This window comes from Apteryx mantelli, chromosome Z (genome assembly GCF_036417845.1).
Source record: "Apteryx mantelli isolate bAptMan1 chromosome Z, bAptMan1.hap1, whole genome shotgun sequence".
Classification (NCBI taxonomy): domain Eukaryota; kingdom Metazoa; phylum Chordata; class Aves; order Apterygiformes; family Apterygidae; genus Apteryx; species Apteryx mantelli.
Window position 1 is genome coordinate 75,644,009 of NC_090020.1, and position 20,304 is coordinate 75,664,312.

General features: G+C 62.0%; 4 protein-coding genes across 4 annotated transcripts; all 4 read right to left on the minus strand.

The window, feature by feature from the left end:
- Positions 1–657: 657 nt before the first annotated feature.
- LOC106499506 (avidin-like) lies at positions 658–2,161 on the minus strand. Its single transcript, XM_067316191.1, has 4 exons — positions 2,003–2,161; positions 1,429–1,639; positions 1,208–1,328; positions 658–797 (listed from the first exon to the last, which is right to left on the minus strand). The coding sequence occupies exons 1-4, from the start codon at positions 2,072–2,074 to the stop codon at positions 764–766; spliced, it is 438 nt and encodes a 145-aa protein (XP_067172292.1). The 5' UTR covers positions 2,075–2,161; the 3' UTR covers positions 658–763.
- Positions 2,162–5,070: 2,909 nt separating this feature from the next.
- LOC136995431 (avidin-related protein 6-like) lies at positions 5,071–6,506 on the minus strand. The gene is made up of 4 exons (XM_067316447.1): positions 6,435–6,506; positions 5,741–5,954; positions 5,254–5,374; positions 5,071–5,170 (listed from the first exon to the last, which is right to left on the minus strand). Exons 1-4 carry the CDS (start codon positions 6,504–6,506, stop codon positions 5,071–5,073), a joined length of 507 nt encoding a protein of 168 aa, XP_067172548.1.
- A 1,419-nt stretch (positions 6,507–7,925) lies between these two features.
- LOC106499521 (avidin-like) lies at positions 7,926–9,628 on the minus strand. The gene is made up of 4 exons (XM_013961027.2): positions 9,506–9,628; positions 9,140–9,350; positions 8,273–8,393; positions 7,926–8,086 (listed from the first exon to the last, which is right to left on the minus strand). Exons 1-4 carry the CDS (start codon positions 9,575–9,577, stop codon positions 8,053–8,055), a joined length of 438 nt encoding a protein of 145 aa, XP_013816481.1. The 5' UTR covers positions 9,578–9,628; the 3' UTR covers positions 7,926–8,052.
- A 4,815-nt stretch (positions 9,629–14,443) lies between these two features.
- On the minus strand, positions 14,444–15,396 carry LOC106499508 (avidin-like). Its single transcript, XM_013961018.2, has 4 exons — positions 15,322–15,396; positions 14,956–15,166; positions 14,646–14,766; positions 14,444–14,556 (listed from the first exon to the last, which is right to left on the minus strand). The coding sequence occupies exons 1-4, from the start codon at positions 15,394–15,396 to the stop codon at positions 14,478–14,480; spliced, it is 486 nt and encodes a 161-aa protein (XP_013816472.2). The 3' UTR covers positions 14,444–14,477.
- Between the last annotated feature and the right edge of the window lie 4,908 nt (positions 15,397–20,304).

Genomic DNA, 20,304 nt, shown 5'->3' on the forward strand with positions numbered 1-20,304 from the left:
TGCAGCCCTTTCTAAAGGCAACCCAAGCCCTCCGCAAGCGCCACGTCATTATTTTTATCCACTAGCACCAGCTGCTGGATATTGATGGAAACAGAAAAACTAGCAGAAATCCGGGAGCCCACTTGAAAAAGAAGATGTAAACACAGCAGGGGAATCGCAGCCTTCCCCCAGCTCCCAAAACTGGACATGTGAGCCCAAATTCCCCGGGGGCTGCCGATCCCACCGTGGGCGCTGCGGGACGGGGGCCGACGCTGCTGGACTGGCCGCCCAGGCAGCTCCTCCCTGTCCCAGGGGACTTCTTTAACCAGGCACTGGTTCAGACCGGGAGGCGAAAGCCAGCGGCACCGAGAGGGCAGAGGCTGAGCCAGGGTTTCGGGGGGGGGGTGCGGGTGAGGTGTGCCACCCTCTCTTGCAGGGACGGAGGCAGCGAAGGAGCCGTCCTTGGGAAGGCCGTGGGATGCTGCGCCTTCCTGCCTGCATCCCGAGGGACGGAGCCTCCCGGGGGAGGATGGGCAGACTGTGTGGGTTTGAGACAGGGCAGAATATGGAGCCAAGAACTGCTTTTCCACAAAAAAAAAAACCCCAAACTTTATTTTTCCCCTGATGCACAGTGCTCACGTTGGGCTGAACTTGCCGAAAAAAATCCGCGCCGCCGGGCTGCGAGCTGCAGAAATGTGGCAGGCGGGCACAGGCCAAGGCTGCAAGAAGGACGCGCTGTCTCCTTGCGGCGGTGGCCTCGCCTTCCAGGTCTTCCCACTTGCCATCACTTTATCCGGGTGAAAACGCTCGTGCCGATCCTGCGGGAAGCCCCCCGTCACTGCGGCTCACCCAGCCGGGGTTGCTGCCAGTGGGTGCGAAGGGGAGCAGTGACACGGGGAGGGGGGACATGGGGTCCCCTGCCGCCTCGCCTGGCAGCCGGGCGGGATGCCCAGGGATCCGGCACCAGCAGCGCCGCAGTCACCGGCTGCCCCTCTCTCTTTAGGGGGGGCCACAAGCCCATTTGGGGGGGTCCCCGGAGGCCGATCCCCATCAGAGGTGCCTGGAGCTCCGTGCCCTCCCTTGCTGCCACCGGGATGCGGTGACAGCCCCCAGCCGGGTGCAGGAGGGATCCCGAGCACTTGTGTGCACCCCTTCGCCCCGGCTGGCCTCACCGGGGGGGATTTCACCTCCCGCCAGCCCGGGGGGCGCGGGGCGGCCGGGCGCTCACCTGGTGGCTTTCCAGTCCTCGGCGGGGCTCTCCGCCTCCTCGCGCAGCAGCCACAGGGCGTGCAGCGACTCCTCGCCCGCCTCGTCCACGTAGCACTGGCCCACGAAGGCCGTCGTCCTGGCTCCCGGCGCCTCTGCAAGGGCCGGCGCGGCGGGCGCGTGAGCCGGCGCCGGGCTGCTCCCGGCTCGCCCGACCCCGTCCCGGCTGTGCCAGCCGCCTACCTCGGCGCCTCCAGCGCACGGCGAAGGAGAAGGTGGGCTGCGCCGCCAGCGCCGCGTCCTGCTGGGAGCCCTTCAGCGGCGAGGCCAGGACTCGGGGGTCGCTGGCGGCAGCCCCCGGCAGGTAGGAGCCCGAGAAGCTGCCGTCCTCCCCGAGGACGGACACCACCATCCGGCAGCCGCTGTCGCTCCGCCACGAGCCGGAGAGGACGCACTGGAAGGCGAGGGATGCCGTTGGGGACGTTGCCCCAGGGCCACGCACCAAACCTGTGCCGTCGCCACTGCTGGCTCGGTGGCGATTTCCTTTCCCCAGCCTGAGCCTCCGCGCTGCTCGTGGAGCAGGAGGCCGGCAGGTCCTCGCTCCAAACGCTAGCACTGATGCCGGTGCAAGCTTTCTGTGAGCCCTCGGTGGGAAAAGGGATTTCCCCACGCCGCAGCTCCGCCGGGGGGTGTCCGGGCAGATTCCCGCTGTCCGTCGCAGGGAGCATCCCTGCACGGACGGCGCCTCCCTCCCAGCCCCTCCGCAACTTCCCGCCGGCTCCCGCCACCCAGTGCCCGCGCCGCGCCGGCCCCGTACCTTCCTCCCGGCCGGGCTGACGCACGTCGCGAGGGCCAGCGCCAGGAGCAGGGCGAGACCGCCGCTCCCCATGGCTGCGGGCTGCCGACCGCCCGCCGGCCCGCGCCCCGGCCCCCTTTATAGCCCCGCGGCCGCGGCTGTAACCGGAGCCCCCGGGCCGGCGGGTCGCCCCGAGCCGGCTGGCGGTGGCAGGGCGCCCGGGGAAACGCGAGGCGAGGAGGTCTGCGTGACCCGGGCAGCGCCGAGGCACGCGGGTGAGGGGCGGCTATAGATAGCGCCTGCTCCTTGCCCCGGCCACGCAGCGAGGGATGGGGACAGGGCTTTGCAGCGGGCGAGTGCAGGTGGGGATTTAACCCCTGCTCCTCACTGCTCTCTTTTTTTTTCTCTATTTTTTAAGGCCCCACCCTCATAGCACCCTGGAAAAAAAAAATCCGCTTCCTTGCTCGGAAATTCATTTCCTTAAAATTTTGGCTGGAAATCATTACCGGTTTGAGCCCTTGCCTGCCCCATGCTTTGCTAGTCCAGCTGTGTGGCCGGGCAGTCGCCCCAGGGCGGCGCAGGGCTCGCTGCCGCTGGCCGTGAGCTGCCATGCAGCAGTCTCCGGCAGCGGCGAGTTGCAATCCTTTTGCAGCGCCGCACAGGACTGAAGGCTTTTTGCTTTAGCAGACTAGCATCTCCCCACCAGCAACCTGATATTCCCTGCTAGGATTTTTGCTTTTTGCTTTTGTGTGAGCTAGGGGAGGAAATAACCACACTGGGCGACGCTGGGGTCCTCGCTAACCGCACTGTATTTGCCCCGCAGCTCTGACAGCCTTTGGATGTGCAAAGCAGAGCGTGCATTTCCTTGAGCTCCTGGGCTGCGTCTCTGAGCGCTGCGATGGGCAGAGCAGGCGCGGGGCTGTCTCACGGGGCTGGGGACAAGTGGAAATTAAGGCGGGATGCGGTTGCCTAAACACGTGTAGCAAACCGTCAGGCACTGAACTGTCTCTGGGGCGGCAGCACCTCTCCTGGGAACAGAAAAGCACCCAGCTGGCTCCGGGGGGCTGGAAGGTCCCGGGTGCGTGCTTCAAGCAAGGGAAGGATCCCTGCCCAGCCAGGGAAGGTCACCTCGAGCAGAGCTGCCTGCACAGCCCAGGGCCAGCCAGGAGCCCTGGTGCATCCCAGGCCCCAGCCGCTGCTCAGCGCCTGGCCCTTGGGACCGGGCAGCTCCGCAGAAACCATCTCTCTCCTCACCCCATCGCTTCTTCCTGTCACCTTTTATGCAGTCCCAAAGTCATGGGCTTTTCCTAGGATCAGATCCCAAGAAATGCTCCGCTCCCTCTCCTCCTGCACCAGCGTGGGGGATATTTTGCTGTCACCCTGCACACCACGAGCCATCCTTTCGGGATGCCGCTGGGCCATGCATTTGCCTGTTTGGCAGGGACGTGTTGCTCCATCCGAGGGGCCAGCGCCGGATACCGGCCTGTCCACAAACGCCCTGGCATCCGCGAGCCTTGCCGCCCTGCAGCGGGTGTCGGGTCAGGCCACGTTTCTGGGCCCTGGCCTCAGTGGGTCTCGCCCGGGCTGGACAGAGTGTTCGGCTTGCGCGCGATCACCCCCCGCGCCTGGGTTATATTTGTAATGCCTCTGTAACAGGCTTTGGATTCACTGATAAACCTGCCAAAAACCTCGCTTGAAAATAGATGAGTAAGCTTGGCTGCTGCCCTTGGTGCAGAGAAACAGTTCATATACTGGCACTGCTGAGACACTCGGGGAGATAACATTAAAATTCCTGGTTGTAACCTGGAGCGGGGAGCGAATGGGACATGCTGCGCTCTGTTAAAGGGCTGATTTTCTGGCTTGCGGGCTGCAGCGTAGCACAGAGGTATATCTTAGCTAGCCTGAAATGAGGTGGTTTGGGCATCAGAGGAGCAGGGAGCTCCGTGCAGAGCAATTTGCCCTGCTTCTTGGAAAATCAGGGCCTCGGCGACTGCTCTCTGGCTCCACCAGCGTGACCGTGCCCAGCCTGATGCCTGCGTGTGCTCCCCAGGCTTTCCTGGGCTCACTTCAATTAGGATGTAGTGCAGCACTTTACAACGTCTTGCATCCACTGGTACCGTTACCTCTACCATCAAGACCGCATGGGATCACCAAACTTGTGATGTTGCTGAAAAGACAGCGCAGGGGCAGGACGGGCTTTGCCAGTGACTGAAGGCGCCGGTGGCAGCAATGGGATGCGGCGTGCGTGCGCGGCTCCACGAGCGAGACCTGGGGCAGCTCTGGGCTCAGGCGCTGACGCCTGACACGCGTGCGCAGGACCCCTAGATAGTCCTGGGGCTGCAAAAGTGCCTGGCAGGGAGGGCTATGAAGGGCTCGCCCTGCTTGCTGCAAGGACGGCAGCTCGACTAGGGATGCGGCAGTGCTCCCTGCCACCGACAGGCAGCCAAGGAGCAGGGGCTCAGGGTGGAAGTTGAAATTAGGATAAAGAGGGGAATGTGCTCGGAGAGCTGGGTGGGGGGAGCAGCTTGGGGGGGGGTCCAGATGCCCCTGGAGCAGGGTGGCGGTGGCCAGAAATATCCCTTAGCCCTCGCTTCTGCGGGGGACCTGGCGGCTGCAGAGACAGAAGATGCATCAGAGGGCGAACGAAGGCAATTTTGAAAAAATGCAATCACAGCCGAGACAATTTTTTTGGCTGGGGAAGGCTCGTTTTGGTTCTGGCGTGCAGAAGCCGTGGGGGCCGCGGGAGGCGAGCTCTGCCGCGAGCCCCTGGCGGGGACAGAGGCGGCCGGGCGCCCCCACGGCGCGGGGCCCCCACCGCTCCCGAGGGGCGCGAGGAGGGACCGGAGGGGAACGCGCTGGGCATCCGGCGACGGGAGCCTGCCGGCGGGATGGCGGGAGGCGGCTGCACGCCTCGCAGAGAGCGCCGGGGCAGCGAAAGCCGAGCCGCAGTGCCGAGCGACGAAACGCGGCCGGGGCAGAGCTCGCCGGGGGCAGACGTGAGGCCCGGGCGTTGCGGCGGCGCGCGGGGAGGCGAAGCCGAGGCGGCGCGAGGACGGCAGGAGTCGCCGGGCTGCAGGCGGCGGGCACCTTCACAGCGCGGGCGCCAGGCCGTCCTCGCAGGAGGGAGACCAGCTCTGAAGGGTCTTCCCTCTGTGGCTGCGCTTGCGAGTGAAGACATTTCTGCCCACCCTGCGGGGAAGCAGAGAGCTGCGGCGCTCCGGCGGCGGGGGCGGCCCGGCCCGGGGGTCCCCGTAGCAGGAGCCCGTCCCTACCTCGTGGCTTTCCAGTCCTCCTCCAGGGACCCGACGGCCTCGCGCAGCAGCCAGGTGGTGGCCAGCGTCTCCTTCCCGCCCGCGTCCACGAAGCACTGTCCCACGAAGACGGCGGTGGCGTCTGCGGGAATCGCCGGCAGGGGATGGGGCCGGTGCCGGGCTCGCGGGCTGCTGCGTGCCCGGGCCAGACCCGCCGCGAGCACCTTGGGCTGGACCCAACGGACCCCGCGGACTGACGTACGGGTGCCGGGCAAGAAGGAGCTGCTCCGAGCGGGCCCAGTGCCGCCCCACTCTGCACCCATGCCTCCACCTGAGCAACGATTCCTCCCCCATTCCCCAAATCCAGGCTGCTTCCCTTTGCTTATATGCACGAAAGCCTTTTGCACAAAGCAGGTTTTGGTCTCCGGCGTGAATCGTGGTGCCTTCCCTGCTCCCGCGGCCACCCCGTCCCTACCCCAGCCCCGTCCTCGCGCGGCCCAGCACCTACTGGAGAACCTCTCCCAGCGCACGGTGAAGCCGAAGGTGGGCCAGGCCACCTCGCCGAGGTCGTGCTGGGCGCCCTTCAGGGGGGACACGCGGATGCAGCCGCCGGCCAGGCTCACCCGCGTGAGGTATTTGCCCTGGAAGCCGCCGTCGTCCCTCACCGCCGAGATCTCCATCAGCGACTCCTGGTTGTTCCTCCACAGCCCGCTCAGCTCGCACTGCAAGGGGCGCAGACGCGGGCCGTGCCATGGGCTGCCCCCGCACCGCCGAGCCCCCGCGGGAGCCGCCAGCGGGCGCCGGGCGAAGGGCGGCGCTGCTCCCCCAGGGCGCCCGGCTGCCTCCCCGCCATCGGGCGCTGCTAGCCACCCCTGGCCACCCCTAGTCACGGCCGCAGCTCGGATACAAGACACGCCGTGCCGGGACGGGGGCTCTCCTGGCTCCTCCAGGGAGGTGAAGCTGCAGCCCCCCAGCGCTGGCATGGACACGTGGTCCTGATGTGGGAGCAAATGGATGCACGGGGGAGGCCGTTCCCGTTTTCTGTTTTGCCCGTGTTACCTCCCAAGCCTGCACCTGGCATGGCCAAAGCTCTCCTGCCTGCATCCCTTGTCCCATCCGGAAAAGGCATTAAAGAGAGGAGCCCCCCCCAGCTGCTCGCACCGCATCCCCAGGACAAGCGCCTCGCCGCGCCGGCCCCGTACCTTCCTCCCAGCCGGGCTGACGCACGTCACGAGGGCCAGCGCCAGGAGCAGGGCGAGACCGCCGCTCCCCATGGCCGCGGGCTGCCGACCGCCCGCCGGCCCGCGCCCTGGCCCCCTTTATAGCCCCGCGGCCGCGGCTGTAACCAGAGCCCCCGGGCCGGCGGGTCGCCCCGAGCCGGCTGGCGGTGGCAGGGCGCCCGGGGAAACGCGAGGCGAGGAGGTCTGCGTGACCCGGGCAGCGCCGAGGCACGCGGGCGAGAGGCGGCTATAGATAGAGCCGGCACGGCGTGCAATGCCGCGGGCTGCCAGCGCCGGCAAGGTTTGCATGGCCCTTAACCCAGGGCTGGAGGGGAGAGGGCGCCGGCGCTGCCAGCCCCGCTCCTTACTCCCGCGCTGAAGCTGGTGGGGGCTGCATGGAGCGCTCGCACTGCCCGCCACCGTCCCACTGCCGCCCTCCCACTGCCACCGCCCAGACGTGGTGATGCTGGGATGCACAACCCCACCAACTCTTCTCCCCCGACACAAAAAATGCACCTCTTCCCCTGGGATTTTGTCCTCATGATAGTCCACTTCTGTGTTAGAGGTTTCTGCTGCTTTTCTAAGCTGTTTGTCCCTGGCTGTGTTGGGCTTTCCTTGGGCCTGGGGGCAGTGACGGCTTGCAACACAAGCTCTTGAACATCCCTGAATTAATCCCTGTTGTAAGTGCTGATGGGGTCTTCTGGGACATGTGCTGAAGTTAAAATTGGAGTCGGACCACCGAGACCCACACTGAGATGATGATTAGTGGACTTTTTGCAAAAGCTAGTGACGCCTTTTCCTTTGGCAGAGATGAGCAGCCACAGGGAGGATATGCTCTCCAATTCAGGATACCTGCTCCACACATCCTGGCTTGCTGCAGCCATCTCCTGGGGCCACCTCTCTCAGCGTCAGGGTCCCAGAGAGCCCGTAGATTTGTCCCTGCCCTCCCTCAGCCACTTTGGGCCAGTCTTTGCTGCACTCCTTCCCCTGGATGTGGCCCCCAGCTCTGCACCATACCCCCCACAGCTCTGCCCCATCCCTCCAGCCCAGGAGTGGGTGTCACAGAGCAGGGATGGATCCCCTCCACCAGTGACCAGTGTCACAGGAGCTGGCACAAGGTGCACACAGGGGCTGGGGGCTCAGGCTGCCCAGGGGACCCCACAGGAGAGGATGCCCTGTACATGGTCCCCAAGACAGGGGCCCCAAGGAAGGGGATGCCCCATGCATCATCCCCAAGGGGGGACCTCAGGGGAGGGCATGCCCCGTGCATGGTCCCCAAAGGTGTCCCTAGTGGCACGAGGCCCAGGATCTCCTTGAGGCGCATGGAGGGGAGGCAGGGTGCAGGACCCAGGCAAGCTTTACCCCAAAGTCTGTGAGCAATGACAAGACAAGAGACTTGCAGCTTGGCAGCCCTAAAGTTTTACTGTGAGTGGAGTGGTTCTGCAGGGTCGTGGTAGAGGAGCAGCCTGGCAGTCCTCCAGCAGCCACACGGGAGATACAGAGCCGGGAGGATGGATGGGGTGGGCAGGGGGTCTTCAAAATGGAGGACACACAGGGACACACAGCGCAGCCAACTCCTCTGCAACAGTGGCATGTCCCATCACTGGAACCGGGTGAACACATCGCTGCCGATACTGCAGGGAAACATAGAGCTTGTGCCTTGGTGTGTCAAGACCAGGAGGGACTTTTTGGTCTGACTCCTGTACAGCACAGGGGATGACCACCAATAATGCCCGTCCTGAGCACAGTGATTAGCATCAGTCAGAGCATCCTCCAGATGCTCTAATTGACTCATGGGCCCTGTTCTGCCCAATGCTCACCTGGTGGCTTTCCAGTCGTCCTTGAGTTTGTCAACCTCCTGTCTCAGGAGCCATGTGGTCCTCAGAATTTCCTTCCCATCCTCATCCACAAAGCACTGGCCCGTGAAGACAGTGGTGGAGTCTGCAGGGAACGGATGGGAGGTGGGGTGAGCGCCAGGGCCAGCAGCGAGGGGGGCAAGAACCATTTGGTCGAATAAAGGTCCCACACCCTGCTTGTGTCTGGGAAGGATCACGGAGCGGCTCCATGCAGTGGGGAGTGGATGAGCAGGGGATGACTGGAGCACCCAGGACACCGGGAGCGTGGTGCTTCCTACAGGTACTCTGAAGCCCCGAGATTAGGGGTTTCCCTGTGCTCAGGAGGGAACGAGCCAGTTTGGGGTGAAAAAGGCTGCTCTGACCAGCTAGGGTCAAGAGCAGCCTCTTGCAGGGGTCTCATCAACTCATAAAGAGAGCATCCACAAATAATATGGATGGCTGGGTTTTGGTCCTAGCTCATAACGGGTAGTTCATAATGGTGTAACTCATAACGGGACAACTTTGCACCTGAGAACCCCTCTGTGCCTTGTGGTGACACGTGGGTGACAGTTTCCTCTCCAGCCTGTCACCACTGAAACTGGGGACAGGAGACCTGGCAGATTTGTGATTTGCAGGTTTCAGGGGTGACAAGTCCGGCCGGACCCAGGTCTGGCTCTGCCCCCTCCTCTTCTCAGGCTGGACCTGCCCCAGATATGAGCTGGACACAGGGACTTGGAGGTGCCACCAAACAAGCAGCTCCTGGGTTGGGGATGGGGGAGCACTGGGGGCACTGCGGGGGCAGGCAAGGGACTGTCGGAGACACCACAGGGAGGCTGGGGAAGGAAGAAGCACCTGAAAAACTCCAGTTGACGGTGAAACCGAAGGTGGGCTGGTTCTGCTCGTTTTTGCGGTGCTGGGATCCCTGCAGTGGAGAAACCTTGATTTCGTCCTTCGTGGCTGACACGGCCGTGTGGTACAACCCGGAGAACTCGCCTTTTTTGTTCACGGAATTGATGGTCATATTGGAGCCCAGGTCATTGATCCAAAATCCTGTCAGGACACACTGCAAAGAGGGGATCAGCCCCAGCTGCCCTGGTGCAGCCAGGACAGGGGCGGACACGCAGAAGCAGGCACCCCGCAGGGCACCCTGCAGCCCCAGCCGCGCAGCCGGCGCGGGGCAGCGTGCGGGTCCCTCCTTGGCATCAGCCTCCGTTTTACCTTGGGCCGCGCGGCAGCACTGACGGATGCTGCCGCCAGGGCGAGGATGAGTGCGATGCTGAGCCTGTCCATCCTCCTCGAGAGCGGGCGCTTGCTGCCAACAGCTGCGGCTGCCAGGGTTTGCTGCCTGGGGAGCGTGTGTGGTGCCTTTTTATAGACCTGCGGGGAGACGGAGGCTGTTGTTTTTATTGTTTGTAAGTGTTCCAGAGAATGAGCACATACCAGCTGTTATCTCACCCCTCTATCTTGTTGACTTTCCCGGAGACCTCCTCCGCAAGCAAAGAAGGAAAGTGAAAGGGGAAGTTTGATAAGACGCTCAGATCTCCTGCTGGTCTGAGGGACATTCTGTCCCGTGCGAGGAGCTCACCGTGGCCAGCAAGCCCCATGGGTATCCACACTCCCACCGGTGCCAGGTCCCTGGTGCTGCACAGCCCTGGGGCAAGGGCTGGCAGGGGAGCGGGTGCAGGTGCTGGCTCACGGGGTTTGGTTGGGATTTGGGGGAGATGGCTCTGCTGGGTGAGGTAGGGCTGCTCCAGGAGGGCTGGCAGGTCGCTGGCCTCCATCCCTGACATGTTTGCCTCCGCTCACATGCAGCTGGAGGGAAGCAGCAGGGAGAGGGCTGCCAGGGAGGCTTGGCTCCGCTTCCCTGGTATGCTCAGGCTTGAGCTGTCTTTCCCCTTTGGGCAAAATCCCTTCACTCTCTGTGGATTTTTCTATCATCTGTGAAGATTTCACCTTTCTGAGTAGGAAACCCTTGAAAAACCCAGCTTCTTCCCAAAATCAGGGTTCAGAGTGGCTTGTGTTCTCCAGAGAGGGCTGGGGAGAGCAGGGCTGTGGAGCTGGCGGAGGAGCTCACCCATCCACCTGGGAGGCGCTCCCTTCCAGGAAAGGCTGCAGAAAGGGTTTGGCTCGAGGAGAGGGGCAGAGGAGAAGAGCAAGGTTGCCTCCATGCTGGTGGATTTAGCAGTGGCTCTGGTGCAGACAGCTCCTGAGCAGGATGTGCTGGTCCGGACCAGAGAGGCTGGCAGGAATGATAACCACACGGACACGGCCCATGTGGCAAGAGTTATAAGACTTAAGCTATAAACAAGTAATAAAAATGAAAATCAAGTTTGCTCTTTAGTTATCACAGCAATGTGGCTGGGTATCAGGGCTGTGGCTCTGCACACACCCAGAGGAATTAGCCACAAGTTCCCTGGGTGATCCAGGAACTCCCCAGCTTTATCTGCTTCACTGAGATAGTGATGAGATTAGCATTGAACCCTGAGACATTGGACACTGAGTCATTGGACACTGAAATGGGTGATTTTTCTGGACTATTGCAGTTAGGCATTTGACTGACGATTACAGGACCCCCCCCATGAAATAATTTCAGACAATCCTCCTGCTTTCCTGGTCCAATTCATATGCTTTAAATATGTGAGTTAACAACCTGAGTGGAGAATCTGGCCCTCCCCTCCAGAGCTCCTACTGTGGAAGTGATCAAACTGTACCTAGATAAGGCGCTTGTAAACAGCTGATGGATCTTGTTCCTGCAGGAGAGGTCATGTAGGACAGTCTTCTGTATGTGGTTAAGACATCGAAGGGAAGTTTTGTACATAGTTAAGATAATCAGTAACGATGGATCGTGCATGCACTGGAGCGGTCACGGAGGAGCATGGCCAGCAGGCCTGCAGGAACTGCGGTTTGGGGCATCCCAGCCAGATCCTGGTGAGGGCACCGCTGCAAGGACCATTGCAGCGGTGACTCCCGTCACCATCTGGACAGCCACCACTGTCCTGTTCAAGAGACTTGAGACCCCATATGAGTGTCACCCTATGCCAAGAAGATCCCAGTAAATTACTATTGTTATTATTTTTAATGAATGATGTCCAGTGAGCATCTGTGCTTTGCAGACACACTAGCAGCAGTACGCTGTGCATTTCTGTAAGGTGTCTCCTGCCTCCTCCGTCTCCCGGCTCCCTGAAGGTTTACAGTGCGTGAATGATGGTGACCAACACAATGTGATGTAGGAGCAACAGCTGATTTTTATCCCACAGGGAGGTCTGCAGTAGGGCTTGGGGGGACCCTGCTGGTCAGCCATGCCAATGGACATGAGCTGGACAGAGGTGACTGGTGACATCTTTGCAGCTGAGACTGGTGTAGGCAGGGCAGAAATTTGAGTTTGTGCAAAGATCTGCAAGCAGCTCTCATGGCTGGGCACTAAAACAACAGATCAAATTCAGTGCTAATGAGTGCAAAGCACCTACAGGGAAGAGACCTGAGCCACAGCCCCTCACTGACGCCCAGCATGCCCCCAGCAGCACCATGCCTTGTCACCCCCCGCCCCAAAATCTGCAGGCGACCCAAGGGCCTTGTTGGATGCCTTCACTGGCTTTAAGGCATGTAAATACTCATGCCAGCTCCCCAGCTTGCTGCCTTTTTCCCTTGGCAGCCTGCATCCTGGCATGAGCATTGGTGCTGCCCGGTGGTGATAATACAGTCAGGAGGACATGTGCAGTACAAGCAGCAGCTGCCCTGCATGCAGCATCGGCAGCACCGAGACGAGGCACCTCTGAGCCGGCCACGTGCCCCTCTGCTTCCTGCTTTTCTAATCCTCAGGTTCCTCTAAAGTAGTTGCTTGGACTAAATACTATCTCAAAACGCAGGAACATGAGGAAGCTCTTTGGAAAGAGACTTCAATCAGAACAGCCACAAAGGTGAAATGCTGCAGGAGATTTAAGAGCACCGTAGTAGGGGGCCAGCACAAATGTACTCCCTTCTGAGAGGCTGTAAAAGAACAGACCCTTCAGAAAGGCTGTAAAAGAACTGGAAAAGCAGGTAAAATACACGGACGGAAGGGAGGCAAAGTGAAGAAAACAACATTGTTTAAGAAGCAGGAGATGCATCCAAAAGAGAAAAAAATGAAGAGTAAACAATCTGCAAAGCCACAACAAGGCAGGCCAAAACAGGTGGAAAAACTTGCTAAGGCCATTGATGCTATTAATAAAACCTTTCCAAGGACCTCAGCGTCAGGAAACCTGGGGGAGCGGCAGGAGGCAGCAGCTCCGCAAGCCGGGTTGCGCTGGTGCCGCAGTGCCATGGGCTGCTGGAGAGCTCGGCGACACCCTGCAGCCCACCAGCCCTTCGGGGACGGGGTCACTCTGGGGCCGACAGCTCCAGGAACGGTCTCAGCTTCTGACCTAACATTCCTGAAAATCAGCTGCTCAGGCAGGGAGTGGGTGGTTCAGGAAACACAGACTGTCCGACAGCAGTTGTTCCTCCAGCAAGGCTTTTCCTCTGTGCAGCCCGTTTCCAGTAAATGTCATTAATTCCTTCAAGCGGAGTTTCAGGGCTGGACCTCCCGTGCTTTCCCAGGGCAGCACCGCAGGGCGCTGCACTACCCTGGCCGCTCGCTGGGAGCAGAGGACGCATCGCGGGCTCCGTGCCTGCCTGCCCAGGACGCGGGGCAGCCTCCGGGCAGATCGCTCGGTTTGCGAAAGGTCCCCCAGGGTTACGCTCTCATCACACCTCCATTGCAGCTGCTAAGGGAGGGAACTCGACAACGCCAGGCAGGGCAAGCAAGAACTAGCATTAGCTAGAGCCTACCACAGTGTCCTGAGCAGGAAACACCTTGCCATTAGCAACAAATCTATATTGAAAATAGCCTAGGAATTTCTTGGGGTGGAAGGAGCACCTGGCAGGAGAAAGCAGAACGTGTATATGCACATGTAGAGGCAGTCTGCTCCCCTGTGCTGGTTTCTCCAGGACCTTCCCTGTTCCCTGTCTTCCACATGGGTCAGTCTCTCTTTGGCAGTCTGCAATGCTCTGCAGTGGCTGCAAAGCCTGTTGAGGCTGGAAATGCTCGTCCTGCTCCCACTGCCTGCAGCAGTGCTTTAGCCCAGCTTCCCAGCATACGTCTACAAAATGCACAACACTGGGTTTAAAGAGAAAACTTCATTTTATTCCCCTTTTGGAGCCTCTTTCCCCAAAGCTGGAGACAGCCTTAGAGCAGAACTTATACCAAAGTGCAGCTCTCCCCTGCGCATGCTTCCCACTGTGGGAGAGCGCATACTGCAGGTGGTGGGTGCACCAGTGCCATGCCAGCAGATGCACAGGTTCAGAGGGATGCCATGCGTGAGCCCAGCTAGGATGGGGGAGGTGAGTGAAGGGACTTGCAGACAGCCTGGGTGCTGGGAGAGCCAGGCAGGGGGTGCCCAACGCTGACAAGAGAGGGATCGGGCATCCCTATGCCAGGTAGGTCATCTAGGGACATCCCAGGGCAGGGATCGCTCATAGGACTCTTTTAGAGGTGACTGTGAAGGCACCAAAAAGGCATTATTAAGAAGACACTCATGTTGCATGTCCACAAGAGCTCTGATGTGCAGAGGTGGTGATGGTACGTGTTGCACCACATGGTGCAGCACAGCCCACATGAGTTCCCGTGAGAAGGGGAACAAGGGACGTGAAGGCGCAGCTCCTGAGTCCTCTGTAAGCTTATCAGAGAAAAGATTCGACTCTGTCATGATTTCTCCAGACATGTGAGAGCTGACATGAGGCACCGAAGTGTTCAGAGATGCTACAAGGCCCCATGTCTGGATGGGGGGTCACCCCCGACAGATGAGGTTTGGAGGCAGCAAGCAGCTGAGCAAATCCCCTTGCTCTGAGCACAGCAAGTGTCTCAGCCAAGACCCAAGTCCCAGCTAGAGAAGAGCTGGGACACACAGGCTGTTCCCATCCTGGCTCTGACACTCCTGGTTTGGAAGAAGCTTCCTGCTGAAGAAGCTCAAACAGCTTGAGCAGAGCTTCCGCCAAGTCCCAGGTGGCATCAGCACACAACTGATGCTGCAGACCAACCCACCAGGTCCCCCTGACCTGGGACAAAGCTGGGGAGCCAGCAAATACCAAGCTATGAGAGTGAGAAATGACAAGCAGAGGGAGAAATTCTTCATGGCAGGTGCTGCTGAGACCTGTGCCACAGCACCTTTCCCTCCTAGGCTGACAAAGGTGCCGTCGGAGAGGCTTTTCCTTCTTCCTTGCGGTTGAGCCGAGTGAAGATGTTGGTGCCGACCCTGCGGGGAAGCACATGCATGACAGACCCTATTGGTGCCCACCTGCCAGATGGGCAAACACCCTTAGGGACAGGGATCCTGCAACTCACGTGGTGGCCTGCCAGTCATCATGGAGAGAGTTGACTTTGTGCCGCAGGAGCCAGCCTGTCTTCAAGACCTCCTGCCCTCTGTGGTCCTCGAAGCGCTGGCCCACGAAGACGGTGGTGGAGTCTGCGGGGAACAGGCGGGTGTCAGCTGCCACAGGGCTTGCCCCGGCAAGAGGTGTCTCAGGATGCGTCATGCTGTCTGCAGGGTGCTTGGTAGACAGACAGACGCCGGCCAGAGTGGGGAGGGGAGGCCAAGCAATGGGGCCTCCCTGTGCTCCCCTCCCGTCCGCTCGGAGCTGCTGCCCCTACATACCGGAAAATTTACTCCAGTTGACGGTGAAGCCAAACGTGCATTTTCCGTCCTCATCCAAGTGCTGGGACCCGCGGAGAGGTGAAGTCTCGATTGGCTTTTGGGCACTCGAGACAGCGGTGTAGTACTCGCCAGAGAAGTTGCCCTTGCTGTTCGCGTTGAACACTAGCATCTCCGAGCCCAGCTCGTTCTGCCACCACCCAGCCAGGTTGCACTGCTGAGGGAGGGAGCTGATGAGGTCCCCCCGGGCTGCCCCTGCACCGGGCTGGCCCGTAGGCAGTGCCGTGGGGACAGCCCCTGCCCTCCAGCCCCCCCACAGCACCCAGGCCTCCCCAGTGCCCCCAGCTGGGGGGCAGATGCCAAAGTTACCTTGCCCCTTCCCATGGGCTGGTTCCGCCCACGGTCCAGCCCACTCTTGGCGTTTGCTCCTTCTGCCTCCTTCATGCTCGCCTTTTCCCCTTTGAGGGTCTCAGCTGGCTGGGAAAGTAATTTTAAAAATAAATTAAACCCAAAGTCAGGTTTTGGCAGCAGCAGCAGCAGCATCTCTCAGGAGCCTGGGGAGTCTGGCACAGCTGGGGGGCACGAGCCCACCATGCCTTTCACTCAGGCACTTCTCTTTAAGACATCTGATTTATAAAGTCATTGCAATCTCAGGAACATCAGAAGAGCCAAAAACTAAGTTAAGCCAAACAGAACAAAAGAGGTAAGGCAAAAAAGCTAAAGGCAGGAGCCCCAGACAGGCAGGACCCCCTTCGAGGGGCTGCGAGCTGCGCGATTCCTGGTCACGTCCGTCCGGCGGAGTGTGCAAGCCTCGCTGCGGGGGACCCATGCCGTGCTCAGCACGGGCACGCGGTGTGCCGGTGCTCCAGGGAGAGCCCTCTGCCACGGACAGAGCCCTGGGGTTTGTGCCGGGCCCCCTGCGAGACCAAGGAGCCCGGACGGCTGGTGCCTTGCAGCATCCCACCTGCAGAGCTGCGACGATGCCGAGCCAGCCCCGAAGCGCTCCCTGTGCCCTCCATCACTGCACCTCCCCGGCCCGGGGGGTCCCCAGGGCCCCCCGCCAGGGTGGGCCTTCCCACATGTTCCCACGCATGTCCCCCCCATAGGAGGGGGGGGACACATGTGCCCCCCCCCCCCCATGGGGCAGGCGTCTCCATGCACACCGCTCCCGGAGCAGGGGCTCCCCCGGGGACGGCGCTCCCATGCAAGTCCCACTCCGGAGCAGGGGCTGCCCCTGGGGATGGCTCGCGCCCCACCCCCCAGAGCAGGGCTCCCACGCGTGTCCCACCCTGGAGCAGGGGCTTCCCTGGGGCTGGCGCTCCCACGCCTCTCCCATCCCCCTCCGAGCAGGGCTCCCACGCACGTCCCATCCCGGAGCGGGGGCTCCGCCGGGGCTGCCGCTCCCACGCGTGCCCCCGCTCCCACCTGACTTCCCACGGCAACTCCGGCCAGGGCCACCCCGGCGGGCAGGGCAAGGAGTTTAAGGAGGTGGCGGCGGCTCATCCTGGGCGGCGGCTGTGGCTGGCGGAGCTGCCGGCCCCCTTTATAGCCCGGCACAGCCCCACCACCACCTCACTGCAACGCCCCGGGCGGGACCGGGGTGCAGGGGCTGCCCGCTGGCACGGCACGGCACGGCACGGCACGGCACGGCATGGCACGGCACGGTGCACCACGCACCACGCACCACGCACCACGCACCGGGCTGCCTGAGACAAATCCCTGGCGAGGATGTGGTTACACCGCTGCTTGCCAACCCCTTCCCTGTGCAGGTGAAATCTGGGTCTTTCCGGTGCAAGTAATGTATCCGGGGGGTGACAGGCAGGGCTTGGGGCTTGCTAGGCTTTCTCGCCTGTGTACCTAGGAATTCCTTAAACATCGGGGTTGCTTCCTAGCCTTGATGTCTCCTGAAAGCATCCGAAACCTGCTGAAGCGCTCCTGGGTCTCCTCTCGCCGTGCAGCTGCCGTCTGCCACCTCCTCTCTGGGGGACGGCTGGGAAGGAGCCCCCGCACATGAAGCCCAACCACGGTCGCTCCGGGGTGCGAGAGGCTGCGCAGCAGGACAGGAGGGCTGGGAGGGCAGGGCACAGGGGGACCAGGGACCTGGCTGTGGCTGCACAAACAAGTCCGCTGAAGAAGAAACAGAAACTGTACTAACAGCAGCGCGAGACCCTCCCCGGGCGTTACACATGGGAGGTGACACACTCTGTGGCATGTACAAGTGAGAGCCAAAGGCCAGCAGATGCAGGGGAAACGGAAACCAGGGGTGGGCTGTTCGTGTGGGACACGAAGAGGGTGATAAAGGGTCAAAAATGGGCTAACGGGGGAAGGGACGCCAGATGGGAGGCATCTGGGACACCTGCCCAGTCAGCACAGCACAGGGCGATAAGGCTGCTGCTTTATGGATGACACAGTTAGTGTCAGTCTCAGAGTCCATGACTTCCCATAAAGTCTGGGGATGACTGCTTTTTGTTTCTGTTTCTGAACAGAACTGGCCATTTTGGTCACTTCCTTTCTGATGGGGGTGTATTTTGAAGAGCCCGAGACTTTGGTCTTACTCGTAGTTTGGAGAACAATTTTCCAAGAGGAGCGGCAGTGCCCAGCCCTCCCCGAGAGCAGCAGCTGTGACTGCGGCACCCGGGATTTAGTGACAGCGACCGTGAACAGGAGCAGCTCCTCCCTCCGTCGCAGCCCCCGGGCTGCCTCCTCCGGGGCGCTGCCTGCGCTTCCCCCGAAACGGCTCGGCTCGGAGCCTGGGCGACCCCGGCTGCTTCTCGTCCTTCAAGGGATGCCCTCGCTTTTGCTATCTGAAGCCGACTGGTGGTATTCGGGGCAGTGCCAAGCGCCTTTGCTCCAGGATGCCAGCGGGCACAGCGTGGTCTGGGCCCCGGGGGCTGCGCCCTGACGGCAGTGGGTGGAGGAAGGGCTGAGGATGAGGACCCGCCCGGTCCCTGCTGCCCTCCATCTTCCTGCACTAGTCCCTCCCCAACCCACTGCGACCCCTCCCGAACGTCCCAGGAGCTGCCTGTGCAATCCTCCACGTCTCCGCTCCAAGGGACGGTCTCTTCCCCAGCGTCCCGGGCGCAGCCCTGTGCCCTCCAGGCAATAACCCCCTTCCTTCGCCTGGTTTCCCACACAGGCAGTTGCTTTCCTGGGGTCTTCATGCCTCTCCCTTCTCATGCGTCTCCCGGTGCCCCACGGTCCTCACCGGGTTGGTGCTCCCGTGTGTCCCTGCCCAGCGCCCCAGGCACGCGGCCCCGAGGCAGCACTGCGACACCGGGGCCCCAGCGCTGCTGTTCCGTGTCCTGCTCTGTTAGCGGGACTCATCCTGTTCCCATCTCTGGCAATCAGGGTAGTGGTCCCCACCGAGTCTCTAATAGCCCCTTGGACCCCTGGTCCCTCCTGTAGCCAGCTCTCAGCCCCCCTGGTCCCTCTGGTATCTGGCCTGAGGTGGCCACCCCAGATCGACCCCAGGCTCCCAAACCTTGAGCCCCCTTGCCGGCCCGTGCAGCATGACGTGCCGAGGAGCAGGGCAGGCCAGGCACGCTGACCGCGGCCGCCCCTTTTATCCCCTGCTCCCTCTGTTTTCCCACGCTTCTTCCTCCCCAGAGCCCCTCAATGACTGCTTTTCCCCACCTTTGGTCCTGCCCCTAAATATCCCACACCGAGACCTGTGCGGGCCCCGAACGCCCTTCCCTGGCATCCCTTGCCATGCTCCCTATGCCCAAGGGCAGCCACCCTGGCAGGGCCTGGCCCCGACCCACAGTTTTGGGGCTCCTGCCAGGTTCTGCAGCCTGGGGGCTTCAGCCACGCGGCTCTGGCCCCCCCAGCAGCCCCCAGCCCCACTGCTGCCTTCCCGTGGGCTGCAGCACCCCAGGGCCGATGCTCAGCCCCCACCCTGGAGCAGCGGGTCCGATCCGGAAGCCGACGGCAGATCATCCCGCTTGCGGCCAGAAACACCCGGCTCTGGGCAGAGGCACCGGGGCTGAGCCGTGGGGCACAGACCCACTGGCGGCACCTGGGGAGGGCCACCCGCCGTGGGGCCAAATGCATACGTGGGCAGGGGCCCCCGCCGAGGCCAGTGAGCGGGATGATCCAGCACTGTTCGCTGCGTGCAGGAGAGGGCACCAGCCGTCCGCGCGATGGCCCAGGAGCACGGAAACCGCCCGGCCCTGGGGCCTGGCCCGCGGCACTGCACGGCACGGCACTGCACCGCGCAGCAGGCGGCAGCTCTCCGAGGAGCTGGGGAAGGGAGAGGGCAAGCGAAGAGAAAGCCGGTCCCCCCCACCCCGGGCCCTTGCGCGGGCGCCGAGAGCGAGATGGCCACGGGAAGTTGCCGACCTGCCTTCGGGCGAGTCGGGTGCCACACGCCGTGTACACCTGGCCGGGGGCATTTCCAGTGCTGCCTCATCAACCACGTCATTTCGCAGCAATTAGCGCATCCACCACGGAAGAGCCGGATGTGGCATCGTTCCCTCCCGGCACTGCTGGAGACCTGCCTCCGCCACATCCCTCCACCCGGCACGGGCGCGCGGACGCTCATCGCGCCCCAGCAGGCTGTGCTATTTCTGGGCACTGCCCGGAGGGTGATCTTGTCTTGTCTTGCACCGGCTTTCCTGCTCTCTCTGTGAGTCTCCCGTCATTTGCTCTGTGCCTGCCCCGGGATATATTGTGTTTTCAGCCCCCACAACGGTCAGAGCAACCGTGGCGATGGGCAACACACGCTCGCCCGTTCCCAAGGACTGCAGCTGTTTGCTGCTGCTGAACTGCGCGTATGGACACAGGTTGGCCTCGGGCAGGTGCTTTTCCTCTATCTTTTGTGCCGTCTCGGCTGGCAAATGCAGCCCCTGGACCCGCCACATGCAATTTCAGAGCCGCCCGTTAGATTTCTCTTATCTGCAGATCTTGTGCTTCTGCAACCGAAACATTTGGGGGTTGCTTGGAGCAACCGGGCTGCATGGGGCATTGCTCAAAAAGAGCCGGGCGAAATGCTGCTCAGCTCAAAGGGAAGCGTATGCCACGCGGGCCAACGGCCAAACGGCTGCCAAGGCGGGCTGCAATCCCTCCCCTCTCCCCCGGACGCGTGCGCACTACGGCCTCGGCCTCGCCAGCTCCCCAAACCCCCCCCCCGACACCGAAACGTTTCCCTGAGCTCCCTCGGCTGTCGCCCGGCCTCCACCTCGCAGCGGCAGTCCACAGAGCGGGTCTTAACGGCTCGCCGCCTTGGGCCCATCTTCCCCCTGCGAATAACGAGGTTTGCAGTAAATCACGTCCGTCAGGGGCCGCCGGGTCTCGGTCAGACGTGTCCGAGGCGCTCGCTGCTGCTCAGCGCCGGCCGGGAGGGTCGCGGTAACG